Below are 21958 nucleotides of genomic sequence, written 5' to 3'. Positions count from 1 at the left end.
AAGAGGCATTTCAAATACCTGGGCAAGTGACTCCGTGGGATGAAGGAGAGGGGGGGGGACGGAGAGGAGGGAGTGGTCGGTCTGAATAGGAGAATCCCCCTGAGGATGGGAGATCCCCCGTCGATCATCTGCTTCTATATTGCATAACCGCTTCTTGGCGGGTGACTCCTGAGCAGGACCACGTCGAGAGTTTGCTCAGGAGTTGGACTTGGAACAGGTAGGCTATGCTAGATAGAGGGGTGATGGATAAGCTGTCCAGGTACCTACCTCGTACCTACTACCTACTACCTACTACTACCTTCTCGGACACGTCTGCCAGCACTGCCGTCCATGAGAGCGCCGAAGCCGAACCAGGGCTAAGCCGCATTGCCATCCCGACTAACGTAGTCTTCGTTAGTTCTGTGGCCTGCCTCGGTCGAGTCGGAGGAATCCCAACTCCGTCCAGAGCACCGCCCGATTCCCTCCGAGCCCGCGAGAGGCAAAAGGATCTTCTGATCGCGGTCTGCCTGCCTGCCTGCCTGCCAATGACGACGCCACAAATAAAGTTCGTCCATCCAGCACAGGTACATATACCGGAGTCCAACCAGGAAGTCGGTACAAGGCACTGCAGGGCTCTGCATCGACTACTGTGTGGTGTAAGGAGGGAGGGCCGCGGCGATCGATCTGGTCATCGGACGATTGCAGTAATCTTCTCGAACGTCCGTCTTCCCCGCAATCAAGCATCAGGCCACCGGAATCGGAGGTCCATCCAGCGATAGATGAACCATTATATCATACCCTTAGTAGCTGGGAGTCGGGTTGTAGAAACTAGAAACTATTACATAGTAGGTAGATAGAGAGAGTTGTGAGTGGGCGGGGAAATGCAAGATGGATGGACACCGACGTCATCCTTCCCCTTCTCCTCCGACAACTCACTACCACCCGCTGATATGTCCCTGAATCATAGTGAACTAACTAAAGAGTAATAACATCAACCTGGGACAAATCATCCTGACATATTGTTGTTGTACATAGTACCATAAATAGTAGGAACGGAGTACTCCGTCGTCGAAAATTACCCGACCTCCTCCAGCTGCTCCTCCTCCAGCCATCGTCAGCTGCAACCCCCCGAGCAAAGAAGTGATGTCATCTAGCAAAAGTAACTAACTAGTTGAATCCTCGTGAACTCTCCCTCCCTCCTTGATAGTAATGCTGATGCTGATGATCATGTTCATCTCTCCCACGTAAGCCCACCCACCTTGAACATCTTCAGAAAAATATCTGGTATCTAATAACTAGGTTATCCATGCATGCATTACGGAGTACGTACATAGGTAGTAGTAGAGAATATGCAAACTTGCGTGCTTACTCCGAGGAAAGCGAGCGAGCGAGGCTCAGCTCGGATCTAATTATACTTTATTTATTTCACTATACTACTCTGATACCTAGAGTAAAGTTGTATATTTCAGTGCTATGTGGATACTACTATATATCTGATATCATGATACTTAGATAGATATCTTTGCTTTGCATAACCTTAAGGTATACATAATCCTGTTCAATGTGCAGAATAATCAATATACAACGATAGTGTTGCTTAGGTACTAGGTACTTAGGTACATATATACCTAGGTACATGTTTGTCGGACTTGTAGGTGTCCCTTCCCTTCTCTTCTTTTCTTTTTTTCGATCCTTTCTTTACCCATGACTTTTCCTTTCTCTTTTTTTTTTTTGATTTTTTGTTTTTCGTCTAGAGTGTGGGGGTGTGGTTACGATTTATTTCTGCCCATCGATCAAGGATATGCGTATTCCTGTAGCCTGTTCGTTGGCAGGGTTAGGTAGGCTGGGCTGGGCAGGACTGGTTGGGTTGGGGGCCAGGAACAGTGAAGGCTGGGTAGGAGTTGGTTGGGTACGAGGTATGTTACAGTCTCTCTCTCTAGTCTCATCTACTCTGTACAGCGGATTTGTATGTGTATTTAACATCGAGACTGGATTTGGTGTTTGTTTGATGTTTGTTTGTTTGTTTACGGATGGGTATGGGATTGGAGTTGGGGGTGTTTGAAGCTGGGAGGTACTTTGCCAAGTAGGTCTGAGGGTAGGGTAAGTAAGGCTGCTGATGGATCTTGTTGGGTTTGTCTTATCATCATGTCGGTAGGTAGGTAGGTAGCTTGCTGTGTTGGTAGGGTCGATTTGAAAGAGGGCCAAGGGCCAGTCAGTGGTCAGGTAGCTACTAAGGCTGGGTTCCTGCATGGTCATGGTTATAGATAGAACTGTTGACTAGCTGGATGATAATTATTGGGTATAGAAACAAAGCAATAAACCTCGTGTCATTCTGGTTCCTGAACGGCTGATTTAAATGAAACACTTGTTGATGCAACGCCCCTGATAATCTGAGCGCTGTTCATCAGTATCGTCGAATCCTCCTGGTCTTATTCGCAGCTGCCCTTCGGCGACGTCGTTGGGCTTGCGTCCTCCACCACTGCACAATCACTGCCTTTGCCCATAGCATCCGGTCTCGTGTCTGCACAACTGCTGCGCATTGTCTCGCGATATCCCTCGCGACGGCGCGACGCTGTTCATCCCGCCGCGCAAGAATGCGTCGCCATGCAGTTTGCAGCACGGTCGCTGCTCGAGTGCGCTTCGTGGCGGAGAGAAGTCGCGAGCAGAGGAAGGCGAGTGCCCCGATTGTAAAGTCGCTATCGACGATATGGGTCTTTGAGGCGGGTGACACGAGTTTTGCTGGTTTATGTTAGGTGATGTTGTGTTGAAGATTGTAATCAGGAAACTTACCAAACTGTGCACTGCATCCTAGTGCTCGAAGACGAGACTCCAAGGATGCCGGTTTGTCGTTAAGATTCTCAGGCCGCCCAACTACATGTACCTCATATTCATCGACAATACTTTCGTAGATCCTGCCGTCGCTGAAGCTCGTGCTGAAATTGTCAAGTCGTAGGCCCTTCAGATGCGCTATGACAGACGCCCATTGCTTGAGCAACAGCGTTGGTTCGTCCTCAGCATCGGCTTCATTCAGGTGCTGGTGGAACCAAGTTTCGTCCTGGATGTTCTCGTATCCATCCTGGGACACTGCCTTTTGCTTCAATCTCTCAACCTCTTTTCTAACATCTTCCCAATCCACAAGCCCCGCGAGACCCCATGTGCTGACCAACTTCCACAACAAAGCAATCGTCTTCTCGCGGTGTCCATCGACGATGTCTTCTGCATGTACGTCGCTGACAAGCTTTCTGGTTCCCTCGACAGAAGCCAACGCATCCAAGGCAATTTGTACGTTGAAAAGCTTCACCGTACGGCTCATGCATGGAAATTTCAAATAGCATGACAGGGGCGAGCTGTGACCCGACAGCTCACCCGACGAAGAAGGACAGAGCAACAGCTCCACAATCCGCGTCAATCTGACGCCGTCTCGGAGATCCACAGCAAGGTTGTCAACTCTATAATCGTACTCTTCCAACGGATGCTGTTCATAGCTCAGTTCACAGTCCAAGTGGCTCAACGCCTTCAGGACGTCTCCGCACGATGGCAGCAGAAACCGGGCCAATTCCTGGAGTACTGCAGCAGAGGACTTCCGGGGCGAGGAAGGCAAGAAAAGACGGTGTGGAACAGTTGTTCCTGGGCTCAGCCTGGCCTTGTCCAAAAGTATGACCATCATAAAGCTTCGAAGTACTGTTCGTCGATATGCGCGCCCGGCTGCGTCGCCAGTTTCTCCGGTAGAGGCTTTTTCATGACGGTCCATATCCTGATTTTGTAACAAAAAGGCATCCAAAAAGCCCTCCAGTCTCCGTTTCATTGCCTTTTCCCTATCGGAGGTCTCGCTTCCCTGGGCCAACTTGGTACTAGGTATTTTCCTTCCAGTGATGGCCTCCACTGCGGCTCGCAATGCTCGCAGATCGTAGGTCTCGACCCAAATATCCAAAAACTTCCGTTTCATACCCAAATCTTGGCGAGGACGGTCACTACGCGTAAGCACATCCTTTGAAATGCTCATAGCTCCATATAGCAATGACGCTTGAAGCCGCTTGTGTAGATGCGTAAAAGATGCTCCCTGATACAGGGCGAGGAGTTCATGCCGAAGCATTGCGTGGTTGTCAAGTGCTGGCTTCTTATCTGCACCCTGAAGCAAATCATTGACCAACTGTGTTATTGCCACCTCCTGGTGCGAAAGCCAGTTGTCCTCGTACAGCGCCGAGTTCATGATGTTGTCCGAAATAACTGGGTATTCTTTCTCAATGCTCTTCACATTACTTCGGAGACCGGTCAGCTTGGGTGCCACTGCGCTTGTTGTAGACTGTTTCAGCGACCTTGAAGGATTTGAGCTTCTCATCGAAGTCACTCTGTTGTTACTCGACGTCAAACTCCGCTTCACGCTGCTACCATGATCGACCTTGCTGGGTTGCGTCTTAACAGTGTTTCGACAGTCAGCCAGGGCAGCAACCTTTTGGACCGTGTTGCTCGTTTTCACAGAAAGCGGCTTCGAAGCAGGTCTCGCAGTAGCACAAATACCGCCAGCTCTGCTCGCCAGTTGAGACACCTTGAGATCATCTCGTGCCTCTTTCATCTTCAACGGCTGATAACCCTTCTTGCCATCGACAAGAACTGACCCCGGAGGAATATTCTCCTTTCCGCCGTTCTTCCCAGCAACATCAACCTGAATAGAAGCCTCCTGCATCACCTTCGAGCTTGGCCGCAACGGAGCCTTCTGAGCAGACGACGCAAGTGATCGCTTTGCCTGTCGCCTCCTAACAATCTGCGACTCCAAGCTATTAATCTGCGTATCCTCGGCAATACAATTGGCGAAATTCTCCGACTTCAACGGACTAAAGAGGCCCATAAACGCGCTGGCCACAGTAGTATCATCCGGGGGAATGTAAACCGTGTTACGGCGCACACCCATTTTCAAGCTATCCTTTTCCTGAGCCTTCCCCGCTCCTCCATTAATCTGCATCAAAAGATCATTATTCTTCTCTGCGTCCATCTTCCTGCCCTGTGTCTTGTGGCCGTGTTCTTGTCGCAACTGCTTGCCCGGACTCGGAGCAAAGCTAACTCTAGGACGAAACCTCTGAGCTGGCTGCGCAAGCAAAGATGGCTTTCGATTTGTCGTCGGCACTGCCATGCTCGGTCTATAGGCATTCTGGGTAGGTTTCTCATCGTGATCATCGTGGATCATAAAGGACGAGCTCGTCTTGGTTCTTCGTCTTGGTTTGGCCCCTGTGAGAACGGACGGCTTGATCTCGGTCGTATACTCGACATTCGCGGTCTCGTCATAGCTGCCAAAGCTATCGTTCCATAAGCTGTCCGAGGAGCTTCTCCCGCTGCTTCGGCTGAAGATTGAAGCGTTCATCCTTGATGGACAAGGGGTTGTAGCTTCTTTTAGGTAACTTGACATGTTGATAATGGTCCAAGGATAATTCCTTGAAGTAAAGTATGTTGTTTAGAAGTGTGTCTCTTCCATGTGTATAGCTGTTGTTGGCCGTTTCCCCTCTATTGTGGATGGCGTGTTTGCTATGAATGGTGGGGTGGGCGTTGGGGATAATTTGGAGATTGAGAAACGAGCAACGAGGAACTTCGAAGACAAGGCCCGGTTTATAGGACAAATGGGTCCGTTAAGCTTCGAGGGCGAGACCCAAGCTAGGTCATACAAAGTTTGGTGGGTGATGGGGGGCCCGCCAGCGATGGAGACGCGATGTTGACATGCCGTTGCCGGCGCAACGACATGGGTTTGACACCTCAGGCAGGAAGTGGGGTCAATCCTTGTTTACAGCAGTCGAGTCGAGATTATTATTACACTCCGGAACCGACAATAATCTGGGATTTCATGTGTCCCTATACTATATATAGCCTGCAGTCTAACTAGGCTTGTATTCACTAAACTATCAATACAGAAGAAGAATAGAGAATGCCTCACAGCACAATCTCAGCCCACGACCCTAGGGGAATGAAAGAATCTAGCAAGAAGCTCCAGAGGGAACGTTCTTGCACGTCTTCTTGTCCTTGCCACCGGAGACATCGACATCCTTCCAGGTCCAGTCGGAGCAGCTGCCATCACCGCACAGGATGTAGATGGCCTGGGCATCGTCTTCAACCGAGCCAGTGATGCCATCCAGAGTGACATCCTTGATCGGGATGGTGTTCGAAGGCTTACCAGTGGGGCTACCGTTCTCGTAGTCCTGCTCGATGACCACTCCATACTTGGTGATGCCCGAGAGCTTGATGTTGGAGTAGGTAACGTTGTCGACATCGCCAGTCTTCTTGTAGATGGTCTTGATGCGAACACCATTGGCAGAGTCCACAACCTCGTTGTTCTCGATGTGGATATCCTTGACCGTGTTGTCCGAACGGCCACCGACCGAGCCAATGGACAGACCGTGACCACCGGAGCAGTATCCGCCCGTGAAGTAGATAGTCTATCCATCATCAGTATATTCTCATCTCAACTACGCAAGTATAGATCGCAACTCACCTCGCCAGAGTTGATGGCAAGGCAATCATCCTGGTTGTACACCGTGGCACCAGTAATGTAGATGCCAGTGCTGTCACTGATGTCAAAACCATCGGTGTTGTGACCACCCTTGGTGTCACCCAGCTTGTTGTCGATGGTGATATCAGTCAAGTGCACATTGGTGCCCTGCACACTGATGGCCTGGACAGGGGTGTTCTTGATGTGCAGACCCTTGACATACGAGTCCTCGATGTCATGCACATACATGAACTTGGGCTTCTTCTTGCCACCGTTGGTGCCCTTGCCGTCCCACCAGCGCTCACCCTGGGCGTCAATAACGGCGCCGGAGGCCTGGGTGAATGTGACGCCCTTACCACCGAGACGGACGAGGGGTCCGCTCCATTCCTCGTAGCCGAAGGTGGTGGTACCCTCGAAGGTGATCTATATCCAGTACTGTTAGATGATGACTTGAGGGATCGATATCGTGGATGTGGGAGGAAAACGGACCGTAGAGCCATCAGCAGCCTTGGACAGGTCGAGGGTCTCGCCGGCGGGAACCTCGATGTCCTTCAGGATGGACTGGGAGCACTTCTTGACACCCTCCTTGGCCTCAGCGGCCGAGGTGAAAGTGCAGGAGGATCTCTCGACGAGATCGCGGGGGGCAGGGGCGGCGGCCACGAGGGAGCCGGTGGCAGCGAGGGCGAGGAGCTGAAGAGAGCGCATGGTGAATGAATGTTCTGGTCAACAGAATTTCAACTTGATAAAGAGTGACGAAAAGAGTAGGAAGGAAACGAAAGAGTGGATTGTTGTTGTAGAACGAAGGGGCAAACTCGGTGCGAATTCCTCTGGGCTTTATAACCCATGGATAATGAGGTAGGTACATGCAATGCGTCTAGAAGCCAGGACATGGTGGATCAGGGTCATCATCGCAACCCCACGGGTGTCAGTCTCTAACAACGGTAGGAGGAAGCTAGAACTCCTTCTAGTGGGGTGTTAATCTACTAAGCATATTGATTGAAAAAGGGACTGGATCCTATGAGCTCCTCTGCCGGATTGTCTGCCGCAGAGGTCCTGCTAACCGTACGGAGGACTGTGTCCAAGGTACAGCTTTCGAAGCCCCCACTGTGGGGAATTCTGAAGCTGAGTCGTGTTCCACATGCTTCTGTAGGGTTTGTTCGGAAAAAGTCAGCATGCTGCTGACGGTCCGTTGCTTCGGAAGTCTTTACTGACAACCGACCCCACGGTCGAAGTAACTAATGCTGCAATGTCAGCACTTTTCCAGCTCTATCCTGATTCACTTCCATTCCCTGACCCAAGTTACAGCCAGGCCCAATCCAGGGCCACCGTTGCTACTCGAGAAGAAACGACTAGGCAGTGCAATTTCTAAGCCCCACCCACGGAAGGCCCTAAAAAGCTTGAGATGCTTGTCTGTCGGCACACCTGCCTGGGTGAAAGGATATCGCTTACGCCCGGTCACCCACAGACCGGCGGATTCCTATCCGTCTTTTCCGGGTTGCTAGCAAATTAAGGGGTGAGACAAGTGATTCGTTCACATGGAATACTAGGCAGATATTCTTCTGCGCCATACAATTGCACTTTGAGTGAAAATGCAGGATTCACAGTTGATAAAAGTGTTGCAGTCATGTTTCTGCAACTATGCAGAAGCCAGACAACTCATACTGCGAAGTTGCTTCCTGGGTGTACTCCAAGAGCAGCGAGTGCTCTAAAAGTGGTTGTGTGGCAGACAGGGTCTTCAGAGCTGACTCGGTTCGTTGCAGCGGGCCCTGCTTCGGATACATCCGACCAGTCGGAGGAATCCGGCGGACTACTGTTTAGTACTTAATTTCAAACCATCAGCTGAAAGACCCTGTCGATTTGTCTATTACGGCTTCTTGATAGGGAAACCTCGGGATCTTGCCATAATCTGCAAAGATAATCCGACTCCTAGCAATGTGTACATCACCTAGCTCACTCTACCCAATGATAGTAATCATCCAAGCCCGTCAACTAAGCTGCAAATTCCCTTGCAACACAGTCATCCAGTAGTCTCAAGGAAGCCTGTAGTATAATCTTACAGGAGTAGATCTTCTCCTTCTGGGGAATATAGCACTAGCCACGAGACGAGGCACACCGGTCGTCTCCGCTACTGACCATCTGCAACAAAATCATATGACTTCATTTAAATCAATTAAATTGTTCCTGTTGTCTTATTTGAGGACTAGCAGTTGGGTGGTGTGGGTCACTGCTCCCTTCCACTCCTTCTTCTTCTTCTTTTCCTTTTTCTGTCTCTCCCTAACGTTGGTAAGCTATAGCAAGTTCGTGAATATAAAAGCCCTGTTACCTCCCTCCCCAGAATAAATACTTCTCGGGACACCGTTCGAGAATCAGCCGATGACAATCAGTCAGGACATAGCTATACGCAATATCTCTTGACATACAATGACTGACTAGCACCTAGCTATGGGTTTCAGTCGACTTGGTAAGTCGTGAGATGCTTGGAATATCTTTGTCGACAACAAGGTATGTCATGGACCGGAATCAAGCTTTCGGGCTCTATCTTTCTTTTCTAGAACTGCTGAGTGGAAAGAATTTGCTGGTCTCTGTAAGCTAGCTGAAAATTGTGCGCGTGTCCCTGGAACCGAGTCATCACGTACGAGCAAGGACTACTGGGACTTGGTGAATTTATTAACAGTGGGGGCCAGATATAGCCAGATTCCTGTCTGCTTTTCTGCCTTCCACGTGGCGTAGAAGGGAAGTATTCATGGAGGAGGTTCACTGGCAGGCCCGCCAAACCTGACCTCACAAGTTCTTGAGCAGGCACATGATAACATCACGTTATAGTGCTTCTAGCTGGACCTGGCTTTTTGATAGTTCCAATAAATGAATGTGAAGAAACTATAGAACACGATATTTAATGGTCATAACTGTAACTTGAATTGGAGACTCGTGGTTGACCGTTGTAGAAGCATGATTCTCTTTGGTCATTTGATCCGACATTGAGCAAGGTGTTAGGTACTCTCTGCGTGGTATCATAACAGACGCCCCATATCGCTTTTAGAACACGCCCAGCAACACATATCAAAAGATAATGATTTTCTCATCATGAGCAACTAGCCCATCCCCCTCTTCAAGCCATTTCCGACTCATAAAAACCCTTCTCCCTCAAAGCTTGACTCGGATGAAAAACATTCAACGTAAGACACCCCAGTAACATGAGCGTTGCATCAAAAACATAAATATATACTTCATGACCCTGTAAACTCCCCGAGCTTCCCTGTATATATTCCGCTAATCGATAAATTGATCGAACCATAATCAGCGCGCTCACAGCGTAAAGAACAAACAGAAGTCTTTCCCATGGCACCGCAAGTGAGATGGACCGTTCTGTCGGTCTGTTTCGAATATTGCGATGAAAGATGTATGATACGATGATAAAGACACCGAAAAAGAGGATTTGGACGAAAAGACCGATGTTAATCATTCGCTCGCCCAGCTTGACTTTGCTTGGTTCTTTTGCTTGTGCGAGAATACCGCCTCCTGGAAGGTGTTTTGTTAGACTATATCTCATGTGAAGAGTATGTGGTAGACAAACCTCCACTTTGGAATAAGAAGGAAAGAACGTCGCCGGTGACGAAGATCTTGGTGAGCCTTCCGGGGCGAATGGGTGCTCGAGTATCTCCATCAACTAGTCGGATAATGCGACCTAGGATCATGTAGACTGATGCGGCGAGAAGAGATGGCCCCAGTAGGAGAAGCAGATTTTGCCCTGCGTATGGAGCGATGGACCAGTTGGGAGTCTGTTTGGCATTGATGGCCCGTGAAATATAACCAAGGGTTTCGACTATAGCTGGTTAGGATCCTTGCTTGGTTGAATGGAATTATTGGAAGGCTAGGCTCACAGGCAATGCCGATGATAAATGGAGTCATGGATCGACTTCCCGATTGGACTGTTTGCCAGATGTGTCCAAGTGCAGTCAGGAGAAACCCTATGGCGAAGACCACTGCTGCGGCATAAGAGGGATCGTAACGATAGAGAACGAAAGTATCACTCATTTTGAAGAATGGGAATGATAACGACAGAAAGTAGGATACTGAAATAATACTCGGTCAAGGGTATCTGATGGAAGCCATCATATTTATACCATTACCGAAACAAAAATATCTAGACATGCCCAAGGCTTAGATAGGCCCAACAGAATCGATGGATGTTTGCCAGTATAGTTTCCTATTCAGGAAAGGTGTACGGCAGCTAAAGTTTAGACTCCAGCGGCCTAGTCCTAATCCAGCTGGATCATGGAAATACGAGACCTGAAACAACCACATTGGGTATAGTGTACGAAGTAGCTATTCCCGGGTACATGAAAAACACGTTGCGGGGTGGAAAAGAGCCCCTCTGGTATACTCTTCATACGAGATTGTGTACACTTGTTGTAGGCTTGGGTAATCTCGCCAAGTGGTCGGGTTAGGGGTAGATAGCCAGTCCTCGAAATAGATTATAAAATGCTACAAGGAGTCTCGGTTCTTTTGACTTGGGATTTACTTCTCAGAATTCGAAATGGCCCTTACAAACCTTGCTATCATCGTTATTGTTGTTGTTTGCTGTTTAGCAGTCACGGCTCTTGGAGCAGGGATTGCTTCCTTTTATTCCCCTCCAGAGGACGGGAAATCTCCATATGAACCTTCAGCGGAACAAAAGCAGTATATGCGATCAGTGCGGCTGCGAGCACTTGAGAACCTCGATTCATCAGTGAAACCAGCGTTTTCTGCTCGGACGGTTGGTCACCACCTATCAACATCTCAAATCGTCAGGCTGACAAAGAAGAACAGGTCTAAGTCTTGATCAACTTCAATGTGCGGATATCAAAGTTTGGGAGCAAAAAGGTTGATAGAACTGCTAGGGCTGGGTGGGTCCTTCTGGCGCTTGGATTGCCTGCCTTGCTATTTAAATCCACCCCTGGCCCGTACATAGCAAATGTCAACCCAAATGTCTTGTTGTGACAAGCTGATTCTCATTGGCCTTTCTTTTTACTCCTACTACAGATCTCTGTACAGACTTTTCTAATGCCCTCACGTCGCGCCCACAATAAATCCCGACATGGCTGCTTACAGTGTAAACGACGACGCGTGAAGGTACAGCACTTGTTACGCCAAAAGCATATCAAACCCTGTATAGTACTGATGATTTATTTACCATTTAGTGTGATGAGCACCAACCAAGCTGTTGTCGGTGCCGGGCCAAATCACTGCCCTGCAGTTACCAAACAACCATCGAACCATCTTCCTCCATTCCTCCTCGTACAACGGTAGACAATACGGCGTCTTCGTCACCAGGATCTCCTGGTACTGTTTTAGAGCCAACATCAGAAGCAACCAATACAGAACCATCCCCATCAATACCCGATCCAAAGACCGAGCCATCGCTCAACTCCAGAGACCTTGAGCTCATGGTACAATGGTGTACACACACCCACTGTACTCTTTCTCGCAACCATTCTATAGAATGGACATGGAAATCAGTCGTTCCGAAACTGGCAGTCCATCATCCGTCTCTTATGCACGGCATTCTAGCTCTTTCAGCCTTGCACCTTGCATTCCTCAATACCAGTCATCAACGCAAAGAATACCTAGATACTGCTCAGTCGCATCATCTCAAAGCCATCGCGGCTGTCAGAAACATCAATGCACTCAGCCAGGCCAATGCCAGCTCAGCCTACGCACTCTCTAACATCATCATCATCTTTACATTTGCTCTGCCCCTTCTTGGCGGCGTTAGCGTCGACTCGACATTCTTCAACGAACTAGTACACATCTTCCGAGTCAGTCGCGGGTCTCTTAGTATCCTATTGGAAGTCTCCGAATGGGTGAAAGAGAGTGAATTGGCTGTCCTCACAACCGCCGCCACGGTAGGACAATCAAACCCACATCAATCATCCACACTGCCATCATTCCTGGACGAAGCCCTCAGAGAGGTCATGCACCTCAATAATCAATTAGGAGAGAGCGACCCATATTACCAGCTGGAGCTATACAAACTCGTACTCGGTGAGCTCCGGGTCGCATTCGAGAGCATTTCAAGTGATAGTGAAGATGGAATCATCACTGCTGTTTTCTGGTGGATTTTCAGAGTTCCATCCGAGTTCTTGGACCTTGCAGCCAATAGACAACCGTTTGCCATGGTCGTTCTTGCGTTTTTCTGTGCTTTGATGCATCGCTTACGCAGACAGTGGTGGATGGGCGATTGGGCGGAAAAGGTGACTCGAGAGATTCGGCCTTCTTTGGAGAGTGGGTTGGGAGATTTCATTCCTTGGGATTTATTATTCGGGACGAATTAGTAGTTAAACTTTCAGCTATTGCAATAGAGGTTCTTCGCATCATTCAAGAAAGCCATAACACTACTGTAGTGCTCCAACCAGGGTGAGTAAGCATTAACTATCTCGTGTTTTCGTATTTGAAAGACAACTTGCCATACCCCCCTGTGTTTCCACCAATAAAGAAGATGGTTTGAGTAATTAATTACACTTTAGTACCCTTCTGCAACGTCCAAAACTAGAGGGATGAAGAGATACATTCTCCATCAAGAAATCTTTCCCTGATACAAGATCTCCCTAATCTTAGCGATCCCCTCCCGATCACCTTCAACCGTCTCCATACGACACATTTCCACCCAACCTCGTGTATATCCACCCCAGAAATCAACAATCCACGCATTCTTCACTTCATCAATCAAGACATTATCCGCTTTCACCCCCCCCCCAAAACAATCCCGGCTTCATGCAAGCCATCCAAGGTACTTGTCACCTGGGAATCCCATTGTTTTCGCAGCTCAAGGGAGGTTTCAGGTCCCAACGCATATTGTAATGTACAAAAATTACATTCTACCCAAGATATCAGTATCCCAGTTATGTGGGAGTCCTGCTCTTCATCCTAAACAACACCGATCAAGCGGGGGACTTGAATGTGGTTATAGAGTCCTAAGGTCTCGGTTTGCTCGTATACACCCAATTCACGGGTGGCAGCTCTTCTATCACCGGGCTTAATTTGTTTGAAAAAACAGGTGGTATTGGCAGCTAGGACTTTCCTTGGCGGTCGGGAGTAAAGTTCGTTGGTATCGGTGCCGGGGAGTTGGATGTTCTCGGGCCTTAGTTTGTGCCAGTTCGGGTGGAGTGTGAAGTCTCTCAGTCTAGGCCTTTTGGTCGTGGCTGTCTGGGGACGGTGTATTTGAGGCGCGGTTCTAGATTTTAATGGGTAATGAAGAGGATATATCGATAGATTTGGGGATGGAGGTAATCTCGAAGTGTGAAGGGTCGGGGACTCACTGGGTTGGGGTCAATGTTGGGGAAAATGGTGAGGAAGGGGGTTAACGTCCAAGTGTGAAGATCTTCTTCTTGAGTAAGGTCGTAGTCTTCATCATTGCAGATGGAGGCCGTAAATCCCATGTAGGTTTGTAGGGATGATGGAGAATGGATGAAATTCGCGGGATCTAACTCGAGACAGTTGCCTTTGCTTATGACAGTGATTTCGGCGGTTTTTTCATACAGGTGGAAGAAAAACTCTCTGAAATCCCAAGCAGGGTTCTCAGATGACATTTTTGAAAGAATAGTGGTTCAAGGTAGGACGATTATGAGGGATGGAAGTAGCGGTATATAGAAGAGGGGTGAGGGTGATTCGTTCAGAGGGTGTCCAAGAAGCGGCCAGCCTTCTGATGTTATGTCGCAGTGCAGGAATTGGTGTCAGTTCAGTTACGCTTGAGTTTACCGGAATTACACGGATTAAGTTAATGGCAAGCTCTATAGCAGTGTGTTTGGATGGTGCCATCCAGCACACATAATGATCGCAGGACTACCTCCGCCCAGAGCAGGGGCTCTTGAGAAGGATATTCCCATTATTCGCTATGCGACCAACGAGGAGTGTTCACTGTCTTTGTGAAATCTTTTCCTTGGATTGGATCTGCGAATCCCCAGTTCTGTGGTGTTGCTAGATGTAGGCGCATGTTTAAAGTGGGGAATTTTGATGTAGAACATGCCAGGCACTGTATCTACCAGTTCAATCGGATAGATCGATTGCGGTAGGAATGCCAGGGAATCGTGAGCCTCGGATGCGGATGAGGTATGGGGCAAGAATGCTGATCGAGATGCTGAGCTGGATTTCGATGGAGAGAAAACTCGACACCTGAAACCACCACAACTGCAGGCCAATATTATGGTGCCTTATCCTCTTAACCACAAACGGCGATTTCCCGAGGTTGCCTCAAATTCAGGCAACAACATGAAACAGGCCGTCTGGAAGGGATCCGAGGGTAATAATAATAACGGTGACATCCGAGATCCCTCCCCAAACATATGCGGTAGGCTGAACCTCGGTTTGTTCAGCCATCACAATCCACCAAATGTCAGTTCCACCCCGGATGGTTGATGAGGGGGAAAAAGCACAGACAGGATCATCGCCTCACTAACCTCTCCGGTCCCCATCTGATTCCGTTGAGAAAGCCCGAGACTCTCCCTAGAATCCTAAAGACTCCTACGGGAGCGCTGACTGGGTCAAGGGCGAGATAAGCAGTGGCCTTCAGGGCCAAACCAGCAGATAGGATCGGAGCGATTGATTCGCACAGGAAAAAGACCGCCGAGTGGTGCAGTGGTGGGGGCGCCTATTCTTAGTGTTGGCGCGCAGACGAGGCACGAAAGCGGCGGGCATCGGCCAGCGCGGACTCCGATTCGATGTGAAAGGGAATTCCATCGTTTCCGTTCCCCAGACACACACACATGGTCGCTCATGGTCTGATCTTCAACGTGGCCGCTGCACAGGCACCGTCGTTCTGCTGCCTCCGTCCTGGTCTCCATCTGCCAGGGGTAAATTGCTATGTATAACTTGCGCCATCCTTAACTCCGCTTACTATATCTCCTCTGCGTCTCCACTCGCCTCTCCCTTACGGCTTACACACGCGCCTCAATTACCTACTAGTCTCAGCTGCCTGCCCCCCCGTTCCCAAATCGATACCTGCTCGCCTCGCTTGCTCGCTCGCTCGCTCACTCACGTCCACTTGACACCCTCTTCTCGAAGTCGACTTTCCTACACGCCCCATTGGACTGTCGCGGAGATGGGCCTGCGATAATTCATTCCTTTCCGCCGCTCGACTCTCACTCCCGGTCTCGACTCTATTCTTCGGTTCTCCACTCCAGAGCCTCGGACCTGCCTTGTTTCCCAGTTCCGTAGCATCCGCGTCATTTCGAACTCCTCGCCATCGTCAGTATTACGGCATGTGCACTGGTCATGGAATCCCTCGTCTATGAGAATTCGCCGTTGGCGGAATACCTCCAGGGTGAGTGTTCCCCATCCAAGGCGCTGAGGAACAACGAGGTCTTATCTGGTGATATGTCAGGGGAAGGCGAACACGACCCAAATTGGCCGATAAAGGAGGCCGACCATAGCGATGATTTCTCCGATTCTACCGCGGCCGATTTTGCCCCACGAGGGGTCTCCAAATTCCAGGAACGTATTCGGAATAAACTCCCCAAGCCCCTTGAACGGAAAGCGTCGCGGCAGAGAGCAGCTCTGGGACGACTCTATGACGCCTGCACGGTATGTTCCCATGCGACCGACGCCCCCGTTGCAGACCACTAATGGGTTTGTTCAATGCAGTCGGCGCTGAATTCGCGCATCGGACGAAGCGACAACGAGAGATTCCTGGAACAGTTCGGTTATGTCATCGTTGCGTCTCAGCTGCTGAACGAGCACAGCGCGCCCTCCTATACGTCAGCCGCAGACGTGATGTCCACGGCACTCCCGGCAGATCTCCCATCAATATCCACAACGTTTGGCATACAAGGAGCTTTTGTCACGGCTTCCACGTCTTTCTCCATCGCTTGGTTGTTGCACTGGAGCCGGTCGCGCACATCATCTGGTCTCAACCCTCGAAAGGTCGGGGTTCTATTGGTTCTCGTGCCGGTCATTGGAGTTCTGTTCTATGCTTTCGCCAAGCGACAATGGCTAAAATATTTACGCCATCAAGCCGTCGATGCAGCCGTGACATTCATTGGCAACGCTCAAGGATTCGACTCTGCTGCTTCTGCATCAGTCGTGTTTATACAAGAAGTTGAGCTGGTCTCAAGAGGCTACCGCATGTACGTCCTCTTTGCTATCAACCTTGATTTCAGAATCACTAATCATTGAGTAGAAGCACACCGTTGCCCCCAATCAGCAGACTCGAAGACCAGACGCAAACGCGACGATGCCTCAGACTGCGCCGGACCGTGTCGGAATCGTTCTATCTCATGCTGGGCCGGTATATTCGGGCACAGAATATCCTACGGCCACTCACCGGCAATACGAACCTCGCCAGATACTACGACATCTATGACGTATCAGAGGAGGAGCTTGTCGAGGCAGAGGCAGCGTTCAATGAGCGAGCCACCGAAGATCAATACTCCCTACGCGCCCTTCGTACACTTTTCGGAAGACTTTACATCGTGAGGAAGAGTATCCTCTGCTGCCTTCTAGCCCTCGGTGCCGATGGCGGCGGATCTGATATTGCAAGATGGACTGCGGCTGTTGAGCAGATGCGGGATCTGGCTCATGTGACGGGCGAGAACATTCACAAGATGACCAATATCCTCAATGAGGACGATCGTAAGTGCCAAAAGCTCACAAGGTCTTTGTTGAGGCTAATCCTTTACTCCAGGTGAGGCCATCCCGCCTTCTCCACTACCGACAGCTTCGCCCAACAAGGACAATCTCCGCGCGCAATACCGAAAAATCAATTCACTTTCCCAAGGGGTTCGTGCACTTCACGCAAAGATGCACATCCTCAGAGAGGCATCCAGTTCTAATCTCGAGCGGCCAGATGCTGGTGAGTTTGAGGCAAGCCTCATGCCCCAGTATGAGTCGATTGGGGCGGATATCAGAAGTCTCCTCCAAGAGTGGGAATCCGGCAAGACCGCATTGATGAGCAGCCTGGATAAGCCTTTAAGCGCGGATAACTCGCGGCCACCGAGCGTTATGAAATCCCCAATGTCGCCCACACCCAGCCTTGGAGGTTCTACCGCAGTTGAGGGCAGCCCTGCGGACGCCCTCAGAGCTTTGAATGGGGAAAACTCCGACCCAAGCATCGTCCACACGCTGGATGATGAAGAAGAAATTTTTGAAGCGGTAGCTCTTCCGGCTCGGAACAAGAGAGCATCCTTGACCAGAGAGGAACGAATTGCGCGCGTCAAGGAAGATAGAGCACGACAAGCAGCTGCTCGAGAGCGCACCGACGCCAATACAACCATGCTCAAAGAGCTTGAAATGGTAATCAAACAACGACCTCGTACAACAATAGCTGCGAAGCGTGTCACCAGCATTTGAACCGCCGGCATCCGAGCCGCACCATTCCATTCCGTTTCCTCGACTATCTCGATACCCGATTTTCCTCCTTACATCTTCTCCCTCACGCATATAATCACCCAAGCTTCGCTCGAATTTGAGCTGGAAGCAAACTCCTCCCAGCAAAACATGCAGATTGATACCCACAAATGTATAGAGCGGTCCGGTGTCAGCGGCGTTAAGGCATTCTATCTCAGCTTGGTCATTATATTACCCTGTCCCTTGGAGGACTACCCTGTGGCTTACAATCATTGATACTGTATACTATGTTTTGTTTCTTTGACTTACTTTCAGCTCCGTCCTTCTGTATACTCACTATGCTGGCCTATGTTGGCAGCTACCACTTGATTTCGTTTGTCCTGTATACTCAGCCTTGTGTACATATCTTACATTCTAGCGTAATTGCTTAAATCGATACCTGTATTAAACTCAATTGTCTGGTCATGGAAGGCGACAGGACGTCGAGACGGGAAAGATCTGTAGTACATTAGTCAATCACATCTGGTGGGTATAGGTAAAATCAGTTGGTCTGGCGCATACATTCTTCAAATGCCGGACACATCTAGACAAAGAAGGAGTGCATGAAGGCTTAGGCTTCAATTGTAAGAAGAACTATGGTAGGTATGTCTTCTTAATAAAGTTCTGTCAATACCATCAATTCAATCATGGGCTGTATAGCATTTGTTGTAGGTCTAATGAGTGAATTATTACCTACTACTATAGCTTCTTGATACTGCTGTTTTATGGTTGAGAAGTGGACCGGCGGAATTAGAGCGGCCAATTGGGTTGGCCAATCATGCCTGTTTCTAATTGGAGCACGTACTGTGACTAGTACTACTACTCAGGCATTCACACGGGCCTTTCTTGATCTCTTAGCACACCACCCGCTCCATGCAGCATCGGCCGTGAAATAGGTTCAAAAGGATCTTACCTGAAGCTGCTGCATGTCGGTGATCATTAGCTCCGAAATCGTCAAGTATGACAGACTAATCCCCAGGACTGTCGAGCCTGAACGAGAAGGTATGGCATTACTGGCTGGCCCCATAATTAGGTCTGCTGACAATAATGCAAGATGAGGATGTGGAGGCCCTTGTACCCTGGGTATTCCAAAATGCCTCTTTTGCAACAGAACATTGCATACTAGATTGGCCAAGAGAAGAGAGCGACTTCCGGGATTTCTTTTCTTACTATTGTTCCTATGCTGCTGATCTAGATGAGCAAAACAGAGCAGGGGTCACAAGCGTGCTGAAAGCCAGTGAGGTGATCACTTTACCCAGGAGGAGCTGGAAGGCACCTCAAAGAGACCACTTCAGACATTTGATACGATCACAGAGCACTATGCTGAAATTGTTGATGAATACTGTTTATCTTAGCATCAAAGATAGCATTGAACAAGGTCCTAGAGTGAGGTGAGTGGTTTCTCCTTGCAAATTCGACAACTTCTTACTAATCGGCCACAAAGTTTTCATAAAGCAGAACCAAGGCAGAAGTACGTGATCGGTGGTAAACGGTATGCTACTCAAATAGAAGGGGCTGTTACGGTCGATCTGCAAGAGGAACCAGTGCCTATACTATCATTCACTGGAGCAAGTAGTGTGCATCACAACGATTACCGGTGGCCTCATCTTGTGAATTACTATTTAACATGTCTAGTGGTTCGAAGGACAGACCTGGTCCGAATTCCTTGTAGAAACTTTCAGTGTTATGTTGGGGCAGCTTGCCAGAAATGTTTCTGTACAGGACCGCAGCGCAGGCTGCAAGGACCAGGAGGTCTGTGTGGTTGGTTTTCATGGGCTTCATCTTCACATTTTCCATGGGCTTTTTCGAGCAGATACAATATCTCGAGTGCACTCCAAGGGATGTTCTGACCATGAGGCTTTCGATCTGAGATTCACACGGGATTACAACCTATGCCTAAAGGAAGACTGGCTAGAAGCTATCCGAGCTTTGGCAAGACTGTTCCGATATCTCCTTAGTGGGAAAGCAAAAGTCGGTGCGATAGAGGCCTATCTGCAGAAGAAGAGCTGATACCACTGACCATAGGACGCATATGAATTATCTAATCTCTTTTCGTCTCGTTTATTACCATCATTACTATCTCTTGCCATAGAATCGAGCCTAGTGCTCTTGAAACTGGACCTGCTACAGTCATTTTCGACTAGATAGCTCCTACCTTCCAAACTGTCTTGTGGGCGTCGTCAGGTTGCATTCATTCTCTAGGCAGCTTTGCTGTCCTCAGGCATACATCGGGAAGGGAGCAGTGACCCCCCAGCCTCAGGCAGCAGCCTAGCCGCAAAGGGTGATATCAGCCTAGGAATGACGCGACCCGAACGCGTGCCTCCCCACTAATGAAACCCTCGAACGCGAATTCGCTGCACTTTCGAGTCCCTCAATAAATTCACCCCAACTGAAGCCACGCGACTATCCTTCTTCGCTTTCAATTCCTCACTTAGCTTCTACCATTCCCAACCTTTACGACCCCAGATTCACCCTCTAATCACCAGCTACTTCTTGCAGATTTCGATCTCTTCCTCATCCTCCTCTTCTTCCACCTCTTCTTCCACTAGCTTCTCATAGCTTCTCACCGCACCTACACTTCACATCAAAAGTGAGCATCACAAGCTATGGTTCGCTCAGGATCGCATGCTAACTGCTATCCCAGTGTTGGAAGCTCGCCTAGAACAAGCCAGCCTTCTCAAGCGCGTGCGTATCCCTCAATCTCACCATACAATCTCCATGCCCAATTGCTAACATCGGATTCTCTAGGTCGTCGACGCCATCAAAGACCTGGTCCAAGACTGCAACTTCGACTGCAATGACTCCGGTATCTCACTTCAGGCCATGGACAACTCCCATGTCGCCCTCGTGTCCATGATGCTCAAGGCTGAGGGATTCTCTCCTTACCGTTGCGACCGTAACATTGCCCTCGGTATCAACCTGGTCTCCCTGACCAAGGTCCTGCGTGCTGCTCAGAACGAAGACATTCTCACTCTCAAGGCCGAGGACTCCCCCGATGCCGTCAACTTGATGTTCGAGAGTGCCGAGACGGACAGACTCAGTGAATACGATATCAAATTGATGGACATTGACCAGGAGCACTTGGCCATCCCAGAGACAGAGTACGCTGCTACGGTAGAGATGCCGTCGGCAGAGTTTCAGCGCATTTGCAGAGATCTGAACGCTCTCTCCGAGTCCGGTATGTTTACTGCCAGTGACATTCAATGCATCTTGCTAACTGGGATCTCAGTTGTGATCGAGGCCACGAAGGAGGGCGTCAAGTTCTCCTGCCAGGGTGACATTGGCAGTGGCTCCGTCACTGTCCGCCAACACACCAACGTCGACAAGCCCGAACAGAACGTCTCCATTGCCCTCAGTGAACCCGTTGCCCTCACCTTCTCCCTCAAATACCTCGTCAACTTCTGCAAGGCCACCAACTTGTCGAGCAAGGTCACTCTCTGCCTGTCGCAGGAGGTGCCCCTGCTCGTTGAGTATGGCCTTGGTAGCGGTCACCTGAGATTCTACCTGGCCCCTAAGGTACGCTGAGATGTGGTCCCGCGCTTTGAGAGATGTTTACTAATGCGTGATGTTTAGATCGGCGATGAGGAGTAAACGAATATAGAGGCAAGATCATAATGACGAAAGTGGGAGCAACATGGAGGCAACGATTTCTTTTTTTCTTTTCTTCTTCAAATCTTCGGAAAATAACCCGAATGTTCTCGGGGCCAGTGTTCAGTTTTCTTCTATAATATCCAGCTAGATGCTAAGCGACCAACGTGTTCACATTCCATTTGGTTACAATAGTTATCCAGTCTACACAATGATGTACAAAGCAATGAATGTTGTGTAAGAGCTGCAGTTTTCATTGAGCGTATAAAACTACTCTGCCACAGTAGCTGTATAACAACCTTCCCAATCTCCCACGCAGTATATCCCTGACGTCCTAAATCATCGACAAGAAACCTATCAAGGACCCATACAGAATAATCCATACAGGTCCCAACCCCAACAATTAGCCAGGGGAAAAAAAGTCCTTCCCAGTCATCACAACCCAGACCCTGCCCTGCCACAAAAGCAGACTAAAAAACAAAAAGAGAGAACCAACTAACCTTCAAAAAAAGAAGTGAAGCGCCACCCCCACCGGAATAATCGGAATCGAATTATACCAAT

At 49.3% G+C, this 21958-nt stretch overlaps 10 protein-coding genes across 10 annotated transcripts; 5 read left to right on the top strand and 5 right to left on the bottom strand.

Annotated features, from left to right (window-relative positions):
* The first annotated feature begins 75 nt into the window (after positions 1-75).
* BO94DRAFT_131605 (uncharacterized protein) lies at positions 76-1034 on the top strand. The gene has a single exon (XM_025605648.1). The coding sequence runs from the start codon at positions 225-227 to the stop codon at positions 756-758; it is 534 nt and encodes a 177-aa protein (XP_025472385.1). The 5' UTR covers positions 76-224; the 3' UTR covers positions 759-1034.
* Positions 1035-1520: 486 nt separating this feature from the next.
* BO94DRAFT_530346 (uncharacterized protein) lies at positions 1521-2300 on the bottom strand. The gene has a single exon (XM_025610661.1). It carries the CDS (start codon positions 2233-2235, stop codon positions 1756-1758), a length of 480 nt encoding a protein of 159 aa, XP_025472384.1. The 5' UTR covers positions 2236-2300; the 3' UTR covers positions 1521-1755.
* sha1 (putative calmodulin-binding protein Sha1) lies at positions 2131-5523 on the bottom strand. The gene is made up of 2 exons (XM_025609585.1): positions 2770-5523; positions 2131-2718 (listed from the first exon to the last, which is right to left on the bottom strand). Exons 1-2 carry the CDS (start codon positions 5378-5380, stop codon positions 2384-2386), a joined length of 2946 nt encoding a protein of 981 aa, XP_025472383.1. The 5' UTR covers positions 5381-5523; the 3' UTR covers positions 2131-2383.
* A 315-nt stretch (positions 5524-5838) lies between these two features.
* Positions 5839-7156, bottom strand: BO94DRAFT_600207 (glycoside hydrolase family 28 protein; the record flags this gene model as incomplete). The annotated part of the gene is made up of 3 exons (XM_025616340.1): positions 5839-6398; positions 6455-6874; positions 6941-7156. 3 exons carry the CDS (start codon positions 7154-7156, stop codon positions 5940-5942), a joined length of 1095 nt encoding a protein of 364 aa, XP_025472382.1. The 3' UTR covers positions 5839-5939.
* Positions 7157-9560: 2404 nt separating this feature from the next.
* BO94DRAFT_600204 (RTA1 domain-containing protein) lies at positions 9561-10501 on the bottom strand (the record flags this gene model as incomplete). The annotated part of the gene is made up of 3 exons (XM_025616339.1): positions 10333-10501; positions 10026-10274; positions 9561-9970 (listed from the first exon to the last, which is right to left on the bottom strand). Exons 1-3 carry the CDS (start codon positions 10484-10486, stop codon positions 9561-9563), a joined length of 813 nt encoding a protein of 270 aa, XP_025472381.1. The 5' UTR covers positions 10487-10501.
* A 1027-nt stretch (positions 10502-11528) lies between these two features.
* Positions 11529-12765, top strand: BO94DRAFT_600199 (Zn(II)2Cys6 transcription factor; the record flags this gene model as incomplete). Its single annotated transcript, XM_025616338.1, has 3 exons — positions 11529-11543; positions 11632-11728; positions 11813-12765. The coding sequence occupies 3 exons, from the start codon at positions 11529-11531 to the stop codon at positions 12763-12765; spliced, it is 1065 nt and encodes a 354-aa protein (XP_025472380.1).
* A 242-nt stretch (positions 12766-13007) lies between these two features.
* Positions 13008-14019, bottom strand: BO94DRAFT_552491 (uncharacterized protein; the record flags this gene model as incomplete). Its single annotated transcript, XM_025613601.1, has 4 exons — positions 13008-13142; positions 13193-13308; positions 13462-13636; positions 13750-14019. 4 exons carry the CDS (start codon positions 14017-14019, stop codon positions 13008-13010), a joined length of 696 nt encoding a protein of 231 aa, XP_025472379.1.
* Positions 14020-15356: 1337 nt separating this feature from the next.
* BO94DRAFT_530343 (vezatin family protein) lies at positions 15357-18212 on the top strand. Its single transcript, XM_025610660.1, has 5 exons — positions 15357-15749; positions 15810-16009; positions 16070-16551; positions 16605-17056; positions 17109-18212. Exons 1-5 carry the CDS (start codon positions 15701-15703, stop codon positions 17771-17773), a joined length of 1848 nt encoding a protein of 615 aa, XP_025472378.1. The 5' UTR covers positions 15357-15700; the 3' UTR covers positions 17774-18212.
* A 471-nt stretch (positions 18213-18683) lies between these two features.
* On the top strand, positions 18684-19826 carry BO94DRAFT_620026 (uncharacterized protein). Its single transcript, XM_025616906.1, has 3 exons — positions 18684-18811; positions 18864-19200; positions 19254-19826. The coding sequence occupies exons 1-3, from the start codon at positions 18736-18738 to the stop codon at positions 19657-19659; spliced, it is 819 nt and encodes a 272-aa protein (XP_025472377.1). The 5' UTR covers positions 18684-18735; the 3' UTR covers positions 19660-19826.
* A 335-nt stretch (positions 19827-20161) lies between these two features.
* BO94DRAFT_482291 (proliferating cell nuclear antigen) lies at positions 20162-21645 on the top strand. The gene is made up of 5 exons (XM_025608886.1): positions 20162-20399; positions 20454-20494; positions 20558-20987; positions 21039-21325; positions 21383-21645. Coding segments are annotated over exons 1-5 (777 nt in total). The 5' UTR covers positions 20162-20398; the 3' UTR covers positions 21401-21645.
* The last annotated feature ends 313 nt before the right edge of the window (positions 21646-21958 follow it).

The sequence above is a fragment of the Aspergillus sclerotioniger genome (assembly GCF_003184525.1).
Source record: "Aspergillus sclerotioniger CBS 115572 chromosome Unknown BO94scaffold_2, whole genome shotgun sequence".
In the NCBI taxonomy this organism is placed as follows: Eukaryota; Fungi; Ascomycota; class Eurotiomycetes; order Eurotiales; family Aspergillaceae; genus Aspergillus; species Aspergillus sclerotioniger.
Note: the sequence above shows the minus strand (reverse complement) of the source record. Positions and strands in the feature narration are given on the sequence as shown.